The sequence below is a fragment of the Moschus berezovskii genome, chromosome 13, assembly GCF_049115385.1.
Source record: "Moschus berezovskii isolate FMDL1 chromosome 13, NW_MosBer_1.0, whole genome shotgun sequence".
NCBI classification, from domain to species: domain Eukaryota; kingdom Metazoa; phylum Chordata; class Mammalia; order Artiodactyla; family Moschidae; genus Moschus; species Moschus berezovskii.
Window position 1 is genome coordinate 49,989,188 of NC_142472.1, and position 16,803 is coordinate 50,005,990.

At 40.1% G+C, this 16,803-nt stretch overlaps 1 protein-coding gene across 1 annotated transcript in view; it reads left to right on the forward strand.

Moving 5' to 3' along the window:
- The window catches only part of RNF17 (ring finger protein 17), a 120,759-nt gene that overhangs the window by 5,352 nt on the left and 98,604 nt on the right, over positions 1-16,803 (forward strand). Inside the window, exons 3-6 of the mRNA XM_055426845.2 lie at positions 10,935-11,026; positions 13,364-13,475; positions 14,852-14,932; positions 16,267-16,367. Of these exons, the coding sequence (XP_055282820.1) occupies positions 10,935-11,026; positions 13,364-13,475; positions 14,852-14,932; positions 16,267-16,367 (386 nt within the window). The remainder of the gene's footprint in view (positions 1-10,934; positions 11,027-13,363; positions 13,476-14,851; positions 14,933-16,266; positions 16,368-16,803) is intronic.

Consider the following 16,803-nt stretch of genomic DNA (forward strand, 5'->3'; position numbering starts at 1 on the left):
CCAGGAAATTAAAAGACGCTTACTCCTTGGAAGGAAAGTTATGAACAAGCCAGAAAGCATATTAAAAAACAGAGACATTGCTTTGTCAACAAAGGTCCATCTAGTCAAGGGTATGGTTTTTCCAATGGTCATGTGTGGATGTGAGAGTTGGACTGTGAAGAAAGCTGAGCGCTGAAGAATTGATAGTTTTGAACTGTGGTGTTGGAGAAGACTCTTGAGAGTCCCTTGGACTGCAAGGAGATCCAGCCAGTCCATCCTAAAGATCAATCCTGGGTGTTCATTGGAAGGATTGATGCTGAAGCTGAAACTCCAATACCTTGGTCACCTCATGCAAAGAGTTGACTCATTGGAAAAGACCCTGATGCTGGGAGGGATTGGGGGCAGGAGGAGGAGAGCACGACAGAGGATGAGATGGCTGGATGGCATCACCGACTCGATGTACATGAGTTTGAATAAACTCCGGAAGTTGGTGATGGACAGGGAGGCCTGGCGTGCTGTGATTCATGGGGTCGCAAAGCGTCGGACATGACTGAGCGACTGAACTGAACTGAACCTTTTGCCTTTTGTGGCAAATGACTTTGTGTTTAATGGTCTCTTAAAATACTAACATGTATTATTTTTAGTGTTTTGGGTAACATCTAATCAAGTGTTTATATTGTATTTACAAATACTGGTTTTTTTATTTTGAAATTTACATTTATGTGTGCTTTTTTATTGGAGTATAATTGCTTTACAGTGCTGTTACAAATATTGGTTTTTGATTTTAGGATTGTAGCAAATCTATTTTGTATCATTTGACTAGTTTTGCCTCTCACTTTGGGAGACATGTGGTCTGTCCCATCCTACCCTCCTTTTCCCCTTTCTCCCTATGCTATTATAAGCCACATAATTGACAGAGGACTGTATTCAGTCTTCAGATGCACTAAAGCTGACCACTGTTTAAAGAAATCCTTCAAGAAATCTTCCTGAAATTGTTACCACTCTTTTTATTAGTTTTTTTTTATATATATATAATTTATTTTTGGCTGCACTGGGTCTTCCTTGCAGCTCAACAGCTCTCTAGTTAAGGCTCTGGATTGCAGCCCCATAGACTGTAGAGAGCCCCATGGACTCTCTAGTTGCAGCCCCATGGACTGTAGCCTGCCAGTCTCCTCTGTCCATGGGTTTCTCCAGACAAGAATACTGGAGTGGGTTGCCATTTCTTTTTCCAGGAGATTGTCCCAGTCCATGAATCGAACCTGGGTCTCCTACATTGCAGGCAAATTCTTTACCAACTGAGCTACAAGGGAAACCCCTAGTTAAGTCATGTGCCCTTAGTTCTTTTGCAGCCTGTGGGATCTTAGTTCCCCAACCAGAGATGGAATTCAAGTCCCCTGCATTGGGAGGCAGATTCTTAACCACTTGACCACCAGGGAAGTCCCTGTTAGTTTTTAAAGTTTACATTTTTGCTGGAATCTTGAATTTGGAAAAAGATAAAGGAAGAATCAAGTGTAAATTAATGGAAAGTCTGAATTTATAGACTATTTCCAGATTGAAGTTTATTACTTTTAAATAATGTATATGCTATAAAAAGTAACACCTATATTCACATTAAACTTATATTTATAATTTATCTTTAATGTTGAAGGCCCAGGTAATTCTATTTCAAGCTTAAGCCTAAAATGATTCCATTCAGAGTTAATGGGTATGCTTGTGTTCTTATTTCTGAGTTTGAGTACATTTGAATTTATATATCAGTCTTTATCTTTCATAGTGGCATGGGTTTTTTAAATAACATCTATGTTTTTGACTGATACACTGTTCTATTCAGTCGCTCAGTCATGTCCATCTCTTTGAGACCCCATGGACTGCAGATGCCAGGTCTCCCTGTTCATCACCAACTCCCGGAGTTTACTTAAAATCATCTCCGCTGAGTTGGTGATGCCATCCATCCCTCTCGTCCTCTGTCGTCCCCTTCTCCTCCTGCCTTCAGTCTTTCTCAGCATCAGGGTCTTTTCCAGTGAGTCAGCTCTTCACATCAGGTGGCCATAGTATTGGAGTTTCAGCTTCAACATCAGTCCTTCCAATGAACACTCAGGAATGATCTCCCTTAGGATAGACTGGTTGGATCTCCTTGCAGTCCAAGAGACTTGCAAGAATCTTCTCCAACACCACAGTTCAAAAGCATCAATTCTTTGGCACTCAGCTTTCTTTATAGTCCGATTCTCACATCCATACATGACTACTGGAAAAACTGTAACCCTGACTAGACGGACCTTTGTTGGCAAAGTAATGTCTCTGGTTTTTAATATGCTGTCTAGGTTGGTCGTAACTGTTCGATCAAGGAGCAAGCATCTTTAAATTTCGTGGCTGCAGTGATTTTGGAGCCCCCCAAAATAGTCTGCAACTCTTTCCACTGTTCCCCCATCTATTTGCCGTGAAGTGATGGGACTGGATGCCATGATCTTAGTTTTCTGAATATTGAGCAATGAGCCAACCTTTTCACTCTCCTCTTTCACATTCATCAAGAGACTCATTAGTTCTTCTTCACTTTCTGCCATAGGGTGGTATTATCTCCATATCTGAGGTTATTGATATTTCTCGCGGCAATCTTGATTCCAGCTTGTGCTTCCTCCAGCCCAGTGTTTCTCATGATGTCCTCTGCATATAAGTTAAATAAGCAGGGTGACAGTAGACAGCCTTGACATACTCCTTTCTCTATTTGGAACCAGTCTGTTGTTCCATGTCCAGTTCTAACTGTTGCTTCCTGATCTGCATACAGATTTCTCAGGAGGCAGGTCAGGTGGTCTGATATTCCCATCTCTTGAACTATTTTCCACAGTTTGTGGTGATCCACACAGTCAAAGGCTTTGGCATAGTCAATGAAGCAGAAATACATGTTTTTCTGGAACTCGCTTGCTTTTTCGATGATCCAGCGGATGTTGGCAATTTGATCTCTGGTTCCTCTGCCCTTGCTAAAAGCAGCTTGAACATCTGGAAGTTCACAGTTCACATATTGCTGAAGCCTGGCTTGGAGAATTTTGAGCATTACTTTACTAGCGTGTGAGATGAGTGCAATTGTGCGGTAGTTTGAGCGTTCTTTGGCATTGCCTTTCTTTGGCATTGGAATGAAAACTGACCTTTTCCAGTCCTGTGGCCACTGCTGAGTTTTCTAAATTTGCTGGCATATTTAGTGCAGCACTTGCACAGCATCATCTTTCAGGATTTGAAATAGCTCAACTGGAATTCCATCACCTCCACTAGCTTTGTTCTAAGTGAAGTTTTCTAAGGCCCACTTGACTTCACATTCCAGGATGTCTGGCTCTAGGTGAGTGATCACACCATTGTGATTATCTGGGTTGTGAAGATCTTTTTTGTACGGTTCTTCTGTGTATTCTTGCCACCTTTTCTTAACATCTTCTGCTTCTGTTAGGTGCATACCATTTCTGTCTTTTATGTTGCCCATTTTTGGATGAAATGTTCCCTTGGTATCTCTAATTTTCTTGAAGAGATCTCTAGTCTTTCCCATTCTGTTGTTTTCCTCTATTTGTCTGCGTTGATCGCTGAGGAAGGCTTTCTTATCTCTCCTTGCTATTCTTTGGAACTCTGCATTCAAATGAGTATATCTTTGCTTTTCTCCTTTGCTTTTGGCTTCTCCTCTTTTCACAGCTGTTTGTAAGGCCTCCTCAGACAGTCATTTTGCTTTTTTGCATTTTTTTTTCTTGGGGATGGTCTTGGTCCTTGTCCCCTGTACAATGTCACGAACCTCCGTCCATAGTTCATCAGGCACTCTATCAGATCTAGTCCTTTAAATCTATCTGTCAATTCCACTGTATAATCGTAAGGGATTTGATTTAGGTCATACCTGAATGGTCTAGTGGTTTTCCCTACTTTCTTCAATTTAAGTCTGACTTTGGCAATGAGGAGTTCATGATGTGAGCCACAGTCAGCTCCCGGTCTTGTTTTTGCTGACTGTATAGAGCTTCTCCTTCTTTGGCTGCAAAGAATATAATGAATCTGATTTCAGTGTTGACCATCTGGTGATGTCCATGTATAGTCTTCTCTTGTGTTGTTGGAAGAGGGTGTTTTCTATGAACAGTGCATTCTCTTGGCAAAACTCTATTAGCTTTTGCCCTGCTTCACTCTGTACTCCAAGGCCAAATTTGCCTGTTACTCCAGGTGTTTCTTGACTTCCTACTTTTGCATTCCAGTCCTATTAATGGTTAGTAATAACCATTATATAGTTATATACAGCAATATGACAGGTTTTGTTTAAGAATATGACCATACTTAGGTTTCATTATAAAAATACTGGCATTTTATTGATCATTTGTACCTAAGTTTAAAAATATATTGGGCCATGAGAAAATGACAAATTAACCAATCATAGGTAATTAATATATATTAAAATCATATGTGGATTGGAATAACCTACAAATTGAAAATTAAAACTAGAAGAGACTATAGGTAATTGTTTAATCTTGGATGGAGAAGCCTTGTTATTCATCACTGAAGTCAGAACCTACAGAAGAAAGTGAAAGTCACTCAGTCAGGTTGGACTCTTTGTGACCCCATGGACTGTAGAGTCCATGGAATTCTCCAGGCCAGAATACTGGAGTGGGTAGCCATTTCCTTCTTCAGGGTATCTTCCCAACCCAGGTCTCCCGCATTGCAGGCAGATTCTTTACCAGCTGAGCCACCAGGCAAATCAGAAGCCACAGAGAAAATGCTGGTTAAATTTGACCACATTTTTTCTGTTACAAGTAGCAAAAAACAAATTAAAAGACGCTTACTGGAAGAAAAGTTACGACCAACCTAGACAGCATATTAAAAAGCAGAGACATTACTTTGCCAACAAAGGTCCGTCTAGTCAGGGCTACAGTTTTTCCAGTAGTCATGTATGGATGTGAGAGTTGGACTGTAAAGAAAGCTGAGCACCAAAGAATTGATTCTTTTGAACTGTGGTATTGGAGAAGACTCTTGCGAATCTCTTGGACTGCAAGGAGATCCAATTAGTCCATCCTAAAGGAGATCATTCCTGAGTGTTCATTGGAAGGACTAATGTTGAAGCTGAAACTCCAATACTGTGGCCACCTGATGTGAAGAGCTGACTCATTTGAAAAGACCCTGATGCTGGGACGGATTAAAGGCAGGAGGAGAAGGGGACAACAGAGGATGAGATGGTTGGATGGCATCACCAAGTCAATGGACATGAATTTGGGTAAACCTCAGGAGTTGGTGATGGACAGGGAGGCCTGGTGTGCTGCAGTCCATGGGGTCTCAAAGAGTTGGACATGACTGAGCGACTAAACTGAACTGAATTGAAATACCATTTGTAGTCTGTATGAGATTCCTGTATAGTGAATCTGTTTCAGGGCTTTGTTCTGTTCATTTACATTTGACCCCTGACAACTCAGGTTTGAATTGGGTAGCTTCACTTATATATGGTTATTTTTCAGTAGCAAATACTACAGCAGGGGGTCCGTGGCTGGTTGAATCTGAGGAGGTAAGGAACCACAAATACAGAGTGACAGTGTTAGTCGCTCAGTCGTCTCTGACTCTCTTGTGTGTGGACTGTATGTAGCCCACCAGGCTCCTCTGTCCGTGGGATTCTCCATGCAAGAATGCTGGGGTGGGCGACCATGCCCTTATCCAGAGATTTGCCCAACCCAGGGATCAAACTCCAGTCTCCCACATTGCAGGCAGATTCTTTACCATCTGAGCCATGTTGTGGTCAGAAAAGATGCTTGGAATGATTTCACTTTTTTTTAATTTACCAAGGCTAGATTTATGGCCCAGAATGTGATCTGTCCTGGAGAAGGTTCCGTGTACACTTGAGAAAAAGGTGAAATTCATTGTTTTGGGGTGAAATACCCTATAGATATCAATTGGTTCACTGTATTGTTTAAAGTTTGTGTTTCCTTGTTAACTTTCTGTTTAGTTGATGTATCCATAGGTGTGAGTGGGGTATTAAAGTCTCCCATTATTATTGTGTTATTGTTAATTCCCCTTTCATACTTGTTAGCATTTGCCTTACATATTGCGGTATTCCTATGTTGGGTGCATATATATTTATAATTGTTACATCTTCTTAGATTGATCCTTTGATCATTATGTAGTGTCCTTTGTCTCTTTGCACAGCCTTTATCTTAAAGTCTATTTTATCTGATATGAGTATTGCTACTCCTCCTTTCTTTTGGTCTCCATTTGCGTGAAATAGCTTTTCCAGCCTTTCACTTTCAGTCTGTATGTGTCCCTTGTTTCGAGGTGGGTCTCTTGTAGACAGGGTATATAGCAGTCTTGTTTTTATATCCATTCAGCCAGTCTTTGTCTTTTGGTTGGGACATTCAACCCATTTACATTTAAGGTAATTATTGATAAGTATGATCCCGTTGCCATTTACTTTGTTGTTTTGGGTTCAAGTTTGTACACCCTTTCTGTGTTTCCTGACTAGAGAAGATCCTTTAGCATTTGTTGAAGAGCTGGTTTGGTGGTGCTGAATTCTCTCAGCTTTTGCTTGACTGTAAACTTTTGTTTTTTCGTTTGTATTTGAATGAGATCCTTGCTGGGTACAGTAATCTGGGTTGTAGGTTTTTCTCTTTCATCACTTTAAGTATGTCCTGCCATTCCCTCCTGGCCTGAAGAGTTTCTATTGGAAGATCAGCTGTTTTCCTTATGGGAATCCCCTTGGGTGTTATTTGTTGTTTTTTCCCTTGCTGCTTTTAATATTTGATCTTTGTTCAGTTCAGTCACTCAGTCGCGACTGAGTCTTTGCGACCCCATGAATCACAGCATGCCAGGCCTTCCTGTCCATCACTTAATTTGATTAATATGTGTCTTGGGGTGTTTTGCCTTGGGTTTATCCTGTTGGGGACTCTCTGGGTTTCTTGGACTTAGGTGGCTATTTCCTTCCCCATTTTAGGGAAGTTTTCAACTATTATCTCCTTAAATATTTTCTCATGGACTTTCTGTTTATCTTCTTCTTCCGGGACTCCTATAGTTCAAATGTTGGGGCATTTAGCATTGTCCCAGAGGTCCCTGAGGTTATCCTCATTTCTTTTAATTCTTTTTTCCTCTCTGCTTCATTTATTTCTACCATTCTATCTTCTACATCACTTATCCTATCTTCTGCCTCCATTCTACTGTTGGTTCCCCCCAGAGTGTTTTTTATCTCATTTATTGCATTATTCATTATTGATTGACTCTTTGTTTTGTTTCTTCTAGGTCCTTGTTAAACATTTCTTGCATCTTCTCAATCCTTGTCTCCAGGCTGTTTATCTGTAACTCCATTTTGTTTTCAAGATTTTGGACATTTTTTCTATCATTATTCTGAATTCTTTTTCAGGTGGACTCCCTATCTCCTTCTCTTTTGTTTGGTTTGGTGGGCATTTATCATATTCCTTTACCTACTGAGTATTTCTCTGCCTTTTCATCTTGTTTAGATTGTTGTGTTTGGAGTGGCCTTTATGTGTTCTGGTGGTTTGTGGTTCCTCTTTATTGTGGAAGTTCCTCCCTGTGTGTGTGGGGTTGGACGAGTGGCTTGTCAAGGCTTCCTGGTTAGGGAAGCTTGCATCAGGGTTCTGGTGGGTGGAGCTGGATTTCTTCTCTCTGGAATGCAATAAAGTGTCCAGTAGTGAGTTTTGAGATGTCTATGGGTTTGGTGTGACTTTGGGCAGCCTGTATATTGAAGCTCAGGGCTATGTTCCTGTGTTGCTGGAGAATTTGTGTGGTATGTCTTGCTCTGGAACTTGTTGGCTCTTGGGTGGTGCTTGGTTTCAGTGTAGGTATGGAGGCTTTTGGATGATCTCTTATCGATTTATGTTCCCTGGAGTCAGAAGTTCTCTGGTGTTCTCAGGTTTTGGGCTTAAGCCTCCTGCCTCTGGATTTCAGTCTTATTGTTACAGCATCCTCAAGACTTCTCCATCCATACAGCACCGATGATAAAACATCTGTGTTAATGGTGAAAAGATTCTCCACAGTGGGGGACACCCAGAGAGGTTCACAGAGTTACATGGAGAAAAGAAGAGGGAAGAGGGAGATAGAGGTGATCAGGAGGAGAAGAGGGGGATTCAAAAGGAGAGAGAGCAGTCTAGCCAGTAATCGATTCCCTGTGTGCTTTCCACAGTCTGGAACCCTCAGAGAGGTTCACAGAGTTACATAGAGAATAGAAGAGGGAGGAAGGAGATAGAGGTGACCAGGAGGAGAAAAGGGGGAATCAAAAGGAGAGAGACAGATCTAGGCAGTAATCAGTTCCCTAAGTGTTCTCCATAGCCCGGAACACACGCGGAGATTCACAGAGTTGGGTAGAGAAGAGAAGGGGAAGGGAGGAGATAGAGGTGACCTGGGGAGGAAAAGAGTCAAAAGGGGGAGAGAGCAATCATGCCAGTAATCACACTCCTAAGTAAAAATGGGTACTGAAGATTGGATTTTTAAAGGTACAAAATTGATAACAAATACCAAAAAGCAAAGATTAAAAAATCTAGAGTAGAGGTCAAATCTCAAAAATACAATATTAAAAGAACAAAATCACAAAAATTATAAAATATATATATAAAGTTTGCTTTAAAAATAGTATCCTTTTTTGCAAGGTAATAGTAGGTTATAAAAATGAAAATTAAAGGAGTAATAGACTTAAAAATAAAATTAAAAAAAATTTTTTAATGATAATAGTAAAAATATATCTAGGAATTTCTCTGGAGTTGTTGTGGGCAGTGTGGGGTCAGTTCAATTTCAGATAGTTCCTTGTTCCAGCTTTCTCAAGATCTATAGGCCCCTTCCAGTGTAGTCAGTGCTAACTACGGGGTTTTAATCTATTGCACCTGCCACTTCCAAAGCAGTTCCCTCTGTTTATTTTGGCTTCTTCTGTTTGCAAATCTCTTCAGTGTCTGATTTCCACCCTGACACAAGGGGACGAAGGTGGTCACTTATTTAGGCTCACTTGTTCAGTCGTGCTCTGGGGAGGGAGGAACACTGCAAACAAATATCACTGGCTTGTGTGGGGAGTGCTCGCAGTGTCTGGGCCACACTGGGTTTGCCTCCGCTCATGGCGTGAGTGCTGTGCCAGTCTACACTGCTCAGCCTCCAGGTTGCTCTGCAAGGGAACTGTCTAAAGCAGGCCCTGGGTTGCATGTACTTCTCAGGTCTAAGCCACTCAGGTTCGGATCTCGTGTACTCCACAAAGGCGCAGACTCAGTTGGGCCTGCGTTTTGTGCCCTTCCCAGGTCCGAACAGCTCAGGCAATCAGGTGCTTGGCGAGTTCTCTCTCCTTAGGCGTGGTGCATCTTATCACCTCCCCGGTCCCAGCCACTTGGTTTACTGGGTGGCAGCTGGCACCCCATCTCAGGTATGGCATGTGTCTCCTCTGGGGAGCTAATCTCTGGCTGCGACCCTCGTGGCAGATGTCAACTGTCCAGAATCCCAGGAAGTCTTGGTTAGCGACTGGAAGCCTGCTCGCATTTTGGTAGAGGATACCGTCTCTGGGGCCTAATTTGCCCCTTTCTGGCTCTGTCTGCTACCCACCTGCCTCCGGCAGGGGATGGGCTGGTCCGTAGCCAGCCAGCTGTCCTCTGGTATTCGCTCAGTCCCTTGTTCTGAGTGGGCCGGCAGTGCCTTGGGTTAGGGCTTTTCACTGGATAGTTGTCTCTCTCTTTTTTTTTCCCCTCTCTCTCTCTGGCTATCCCACAGTTTGGGTTGCTGTCTCACGTTAGCTCCCTCAGATTGCCCTCAGGGCATTCAGGCCTGGTCCTTACCCTAAGCACTGCAGCCCACTCCTCCCTGTTCAGCCCCCACTTGCTGGTGGCGGATGCAAGCGTTTGGGCTACTTCTCTGCTGGAAGTTGCCATTAGGCATGTAATCTGTGGGTTTTATTTATTTATTTTTCCTCCCGGTTATGTTGCCCTCTGAGATCCCAAAACTCCCCACAGTACCGCCAGTGAGAGTGTCTCCTGGTGTTTGGAAACTTCTCGTCTTTAAAGACTCCCTTCCCGGGACGGTTCTCCATCCCTAACTCTTTTGTCTCTCTTTTTATCTTTTATATTTTGTCCTACCTTCTTTTGAAGACAATGGGCTGCCTTTCTGGGTGCCTGATGTCCTCTGCCAGCATTCAGAGGGTGTTTTGTGGAATTTGCTCAGCGTTCAAATGTTCTTTTGATGAATTTGTGGGGGAGAAAGTGGTCTCCCCGTTCTATTCCTCTGCCGTCTTCGGACCACCTCCTGTCTTTTTCTTATTAAAGTTATTCCCAAGTATTTTAGAATTTTGAACATACCCTAGGATAGCATTGTAAAAAACTTCACAGTAAATTTTTAAAGTAATGCTCCCAAGAATTTCCTTTAGAAGTGTGGTTAAGTATAAAGAAAGCTGAGCGCCGAAGAATTGATGCTTTTAAACTGTGGTGTTGGAGAAGACTCTTGAGAGTCCCTTGGACTGCAGGAGACAAACCTGTCAGTCCTAAAGAAAGTCAGTCCTGAATATTCAGTGGAAGGACTGATGTTGAAGCTGAACATCAGTTTTGGCCACTTGATGCAAAGAACTGACTCATTGGAAATGACCCTGATACTAGGAAAGATTGAAGGCAGGAGGAGAAGGGGACGACAGAGGATGAGATGGTTGGATGGCATCACTGACTTGATGGACATGAGTTTGAACAAGCTCCGGGAGTTGGTGATGGACAGGGAAGCCTGGCGTGCTGCAGTCCATGGGGTCACAAAGAGTTGGACATGACTGAGTGACTGAACTGAAAATATTTTAGTTCTGTTTAGTTGATAGTTGCCAAATTACTGATTTCCTCAAACATTAAAATAGGATATAAATGTCACTTAAGTATGTTTTCTTTGACTTAAAGGTGATGTAAGGATCTTTTCATTTTTCTATGAATAGCACACTAGTTTTTTGAATTCTGTATAAACAATTTACTGAATGATTTTTTGGGTTTTTGTTTTTAATCTTTTGTCCTAAGGTTGCTACAACTATAAATACAAAACAAGAATACTGCCCAACAGATGGATGTATTAAAGAAGATCCTTTTATGGAAAAATTGCAGCCTAAAAAGTATGTTCCATGTGCACTTATTTTAGTATTTAAAATTCATTGTATTTCTGAAAGTTATTTTAGAGTTGTTGATAAAAGGTCATTCTTATATCAGTATCTATAACCCATTGTTTACAGAATTCTCTTTAAGTTTATAATTTGTCTGAGCTGTTAATGAAATGGATACTCCAACTCCTAAAGAAGCAGCATTAGTGTGTTCTCATTTAAAGTGAGGGGAAACAGAATTCACAATTACCATTTCTTCACCCTACTTAATTCTTTTAGTCTCTTTTGCATACCTCACTTCTTCCAGACTCTTTGCTGCTCTGTGGTTCTTCATGGCCTATCCAATAAAATCCAAAATCCTTTAGGCTAGCATTCCTGACTTTTCACATTACTGCTGCAGGTCCTCTGTCCAGATTTAAACGGGTACTTAGAAGCCAACAGAACAGTTATTTATATAGATAATAAAACCACTTAGCTAAAGTCTACTTACTGGTTATTGATAGAGCCAGAGGTAGAACTCAGGCTTACTGAATGCCAGTACTGCTCCCACCTTCTCTGTTTGTATTCCATCAATCAATTCCTCCACAACCTCTGAGTGGAATGATTAGAATAAATCTTTAGGAATCTTTGTGGCTCCATGTGAGTCAGTGGCCATAACAATTGGGACATCTTCGGGAATCTAGCAGTTGACTTACCTGGTGAGGGAGGCTGGCTTTTTTTTAATGAGTGCTAACCAAGGTCCGTCTAGAAAAGGCTATGGTTTTTCCCGTGGTCATGTATGGATGTGAGAGTTGGACTGTGAAGAAAGCTGATCGCCGAAGAATTGATGCTTTTGAACTGTGGTGCTGGAGAAGACTCTTGAGAGTCCCTTGGACTGCAAGGAGATTCAACCAGTCCATTCTAAAGGAGATCAATCCTGGGTGTTCATTGGAAGGACTGATACTAAAGCTGAAACTCCAATACTTTGGCCACCTCATGCGACGAGTTGACTCACTGGAAAAGACTCTGATGCTGGGAAAGGTTGGGGGTGGGAGGAGAAGGGGAAGACAGAGAATGAGATGGTTGGATGGCATCAGCAACTCTATGGACATGAGTTTGAGTGAACTCCGGGAGTTGGTGATGGACAGGGAGGCCTGGCGTGCTGTGATTCATGGGGTCGCAAAGAGTCGGACATGACTGAGCGACTGAACTGACTGACTGACTGAAGGATTGTGTACCCACTCCAGAGGAGGGAGCCCCTGCTCAGCTCTAGCCAGTTTCTGCTACGTGTTAAGACATCCCAGTGGTGCCAGGTTATCCTTCTCAAAACAAAACAGAAATCTGGAATTTCTTTGTGAAGCTTTCTTATTTTTTAAACATGAAAGCCAAATCTGATTATACTTTTGTCTAGATGCATGTAGTATCAAATATGGTTGCAAAGTGAAATTTTACTTTCATAAGTAGATGAATCTGTTTTAGGTATCCCAATTTTTTCCAAATTGCAAGTTTTCAAATTAGTTCTCCATGTCAAGTATACTTAGGTTAAAAACTCCTATTTCCTAATTTCAGTAGAGTTTGGTTTAAATAGTGATATGCTTTAAAATAGAAGTGTTCCTTGATACATGATTCATTGCCTTCCTGATTTTTCTTTAATATTTTGAAACAGGAATTGAATGATGGACTCCTTATGACTAATGCATTCACATGTTTTCAAGAACATGGATATCCACTTTTTAAGTAATCAAATGTTTAAAAATTACTTTGTGTATCATTTCTTCCTACGAGAGTAACATTCCGTCATCATAGTTTCTTCTATAAGCTGTTTTAGGCTCTGATTAACTTATTCACCAAACACAGTGTGCTAGCCAACGTAGGGAGATAAAGATAAAAATAGGCAAAAACTCTATCATCTATGGACAAGAAATGCAGCTTGTTTTTCATTTGAAATTACGTAGTAAATTTATTACCTCATTAGGCAGGCCTATAAGTACATTTTTAAATAGCTGGCATTTGTGTGTATACTTACTTACTTAAATTGAGTTTAAGACAGTTGAGTGATTATCAACATCTCTACCAAAAAATATCAGGGAACGAGAAAGGATTAAGAAATTAAAGCACAATTTATACTATAAGCTATTATTTTTAGGAGTTGGTTAAGAAGTTGAATTCTTGATTAAAGTTAGCTTTTATATGAAAACATGTTTAGTCATGATTTTCCTCTCTTTGCTTTTCACAGATAATTGAGAACACATTGTAAATGTCCTTATAAGTCATCATAAGAATTATTTTTAATAGAGGGTAAAAATCAAAACAGAAGATTAAAACCATTATATTAATATTGATACTTAAAATAATGTACTTGAAATTTTCCAGGATGAGGAATTGTTCTCAGGACTTTGAAAAGACTGCTCATCAACAAACTGTTGGTTTAGAACATTCAGCCTCCACACCCAGGACTGTTTTGAACCCATCAACTATAATAGAGGTATGAAAAATGTAATTCATGAAGTGAGATGAGGCCAAACATTTTTACTTTTCTCTAGTAGCTTGACTTTTCTGTGCTCTCAAGGGTCCTATAATTCAGATTCTTTGGGGAAGTCTAAAGGTAAACCTGCACTCCTTGCTTCAGTCTCTTATTTTATTCTAAACTGTGCCTCACATTGTAGCATGTATTTTATCATAAATGACCAGTCCAGGTTCGACGCATGATACAGGATGCTTGGGGCTGGTGCACGGGGATGACCTGGAGGGAGGATATGGGGAAGAGGGAGGTGGGAGGGGGGTTCAAGAAAGGGAACACATGTACACCCGGGGCGGATTCATGTCAATGTATGGCAAAACCAACCAATACATTAATGTAAGGTAATCTGCCTCCAATAAAATAAATTTAAAAAATAAAAATAAACTGTGCCTCAAAACTTGTTTTCTTCCCAAGTCAACACATTCTACCTTTGATCAGCTGTTAATGCTCTTGATATTTACCTATATTCCCTTTGAACCTAGTTATTGAATTCACATTTTATGAGACTTGTATAAGATACAAGTTTCCAAATTCTAAGCATGATTTTTCCAGTTATTTTAATGGCAACTAAAAGACCTAGTGGCACTTACTGATGATGATGTAATTCTTGTTGAAAGATTGAATTTTATCAGTTATGGCTTTTGATAACTTTAATATATTCTTTTAATTGAAGGTTAGAAACAAAACAAAACTCCAAAGTGCTGTTGAGTGGAATATTAAGTTGTTTTGTTAAGGAGATTATTGGTGGGCTGAGAGAGGAGAGAGCACTGTCTTCCATGTTTAAATCTTTTTTCTCCCCCATAAGAATTTCCTTTTGTGTTTATCAAGGAATTTCTGTACGTTAATTTTAGTGTTTTGTTTTTTTTTTTTCTTTTCTGGTCATGCCACCCAGCATGTGGGATCTTAGTTCCCCAACCAGGGACCAAACCCATACCCCCTGCATTGGTAACATGGACTCCCAACCACTGGACCAGCAGGGAGGTCCCCAGTGTTTAAATCTTAACATAGCCTGATTATAATCTTCATTTTCTTAAAAATTGTTACTGTTTACATGTATTATTTATGATCATGATAATTTTTTTCAGGTAGTTTTGAGTTGCAAAATGGCTATTGGACATAATCCCATTTTTTCAGAAAGATACCTAAAAAAAAAAAATCTGGAATACTATCAGCAAAACTCTAAAATGTTCATTGTTGCATGTTTTCAGATTGCTGTAATGGCTCTAGGTTGCTTTTGTAAACAAAATGGTAACTTGATGTTTTTACAACTGTTACAGTCTGTCTAAGCATCTGTTTTTTTATATTTTGTATTTGTATGTGGTTCCTCTCCCCCTTCTTAGGAAAGTAAAACTGTGGAAGAGATTGATGAAGCATTGAAGATAGCAGGCCAAAATTTTGAACAATTAAGTATTGCTGTAAAAGTAAGCTTTCTGGATGATTACATTCTATCCTAAATTAAGACATGTTCCCTTTTAACATATATCACTGAAGGTAGAGCTTAGCATAATAGGTAGAGCTTACATATGATAATCCAGTGAGAGAGAAACATACAAAAGAATGGAAAACTCACGGCCTCCTAGAATTAGTTTCATACCATTTGTGTTGGCAGCCTGCTGAAATTGAAGCTCTGTTAAGGAGTTACAATTTCTGTTTGCTGTGAGTTGAATTTTTTGTCTTGGAAGCATTGCAGATCACTATACTTCTACTGCTCATTATTTGGCTGTATACTGTTACACAGAGTTTTAGGTTCTTTTCTTTCTTGGCCCATCAACCCAAGAGAGAGACTTCCCTCATTTATTGACAGAGAACAAGCTCCTTGCACCTCCCAACAGCAAATTCACCACCAAGGCATTCAAAAGATTGTAGCTAACATAGAATTTAAGAGTTCAGCACATTCATTTGCAGAATACATTTACTGCATCTCATATCCCCCAAATTTTTAACCAATTTTGGCATCAAATCTGAGTCCACAATCTCATCTAAGTATCTTCTAAATCAGGTATGGGTGAGATTCAGGGTATGACTCATGCTGGGGCAAAATTCCTCTCCAGCTGTGAATGTGTGAAACTAGTAAATTATCTCCTTCTAAAATATTAATGCATTTGTTGAGCAGTCATAGGATAGACATCACCATTTCAAAAAGGAAAGATTAAAAGAAAAAGTCACAGATCTCAAGCGATGAGTCTTTGTTTAAAATACAAGGAAATTTGTGGAATAGTTAACATTGTAATTAAAATATGTGTGTGTACATATATATATATATATAGGTGGGGTTTTTTTTGTCCTTAGTGTGTGGCATGTAGGATCTTAGTCCCCTGACCAGGGATCGAACCCGTGCCCCCATGCATTGGGAGTGCAGAATCTTAACCACTGGAGCACCAGTGAAGCCCCTAATGTTATATTTTAAGTTTTTACAAATTTAAGGAATCCTGCCAGAGAGAAACTTAGCTATCCAAAATGATCCATTTCCTGTACTGAGTAAAAGTGATGAGAAGTTCAGAAAACTTAGTGGGTTTTCTAGTCCTTTTTGCCAATTTTATCAGTATAAAGTACTAACAAAGATGTGATCTTGCTGACAAGAACACATATTTAAAGTTTAACTATGTCATTTTTCCCATTTCTGTCATCTGATCTCTTCTGTTGTTATTTTGAAGAGTCCAAAAAGTACCTTTTACTTTTCAAAATGATGTTGAATAACACAATTCCCACAAAATAAAAATACCAAATTAGATCTTTGTATTATCTTTTTTCCCAGATGCTTGAACACAAACACAGTCAAACAAAAGAGGAGACAGTCTGTCTTACAGAAGTTCTGGAAAAGCAGTTTGATCAGCTTTTCTCTTCTCTTGATTCCAGGTAATAAGTTAAAAATATAAACTCAGTGCAGCTGAAGCTTTTAACATCAACTTGTCATTTTATTTCTCTGCATAGATTGAAAAAAATTAGTAGATTTTAAACAAGTTTAGAAGGTAATGGGTGGTTCCCTTACAGGCTGATGTTTACAGCTTCAAAATGAAGAAAAAATATTTATTTATTTATTTAGGCTATTTGCCTTCTGGTCCCAAAGCTGTTAAATAATTTCTTTCTTAAAGCAGTTCAGTTCAGTCTCTCAGTCGTGTCCGACTCTTTGCGACCCCAGGCCTCCATGTCCATCACCAACTCCCGGAGCTTGCTGAAGCTCATGTCCATCGAGTCAGTGATGCCATCCAGCCATCTCATCTTCTGTTGTCCTTTTCTCCTCCTGCCTTCAATCTTTCCCAGCATCGGGTCTTTTCCAGTGAGTCAGTTCTTC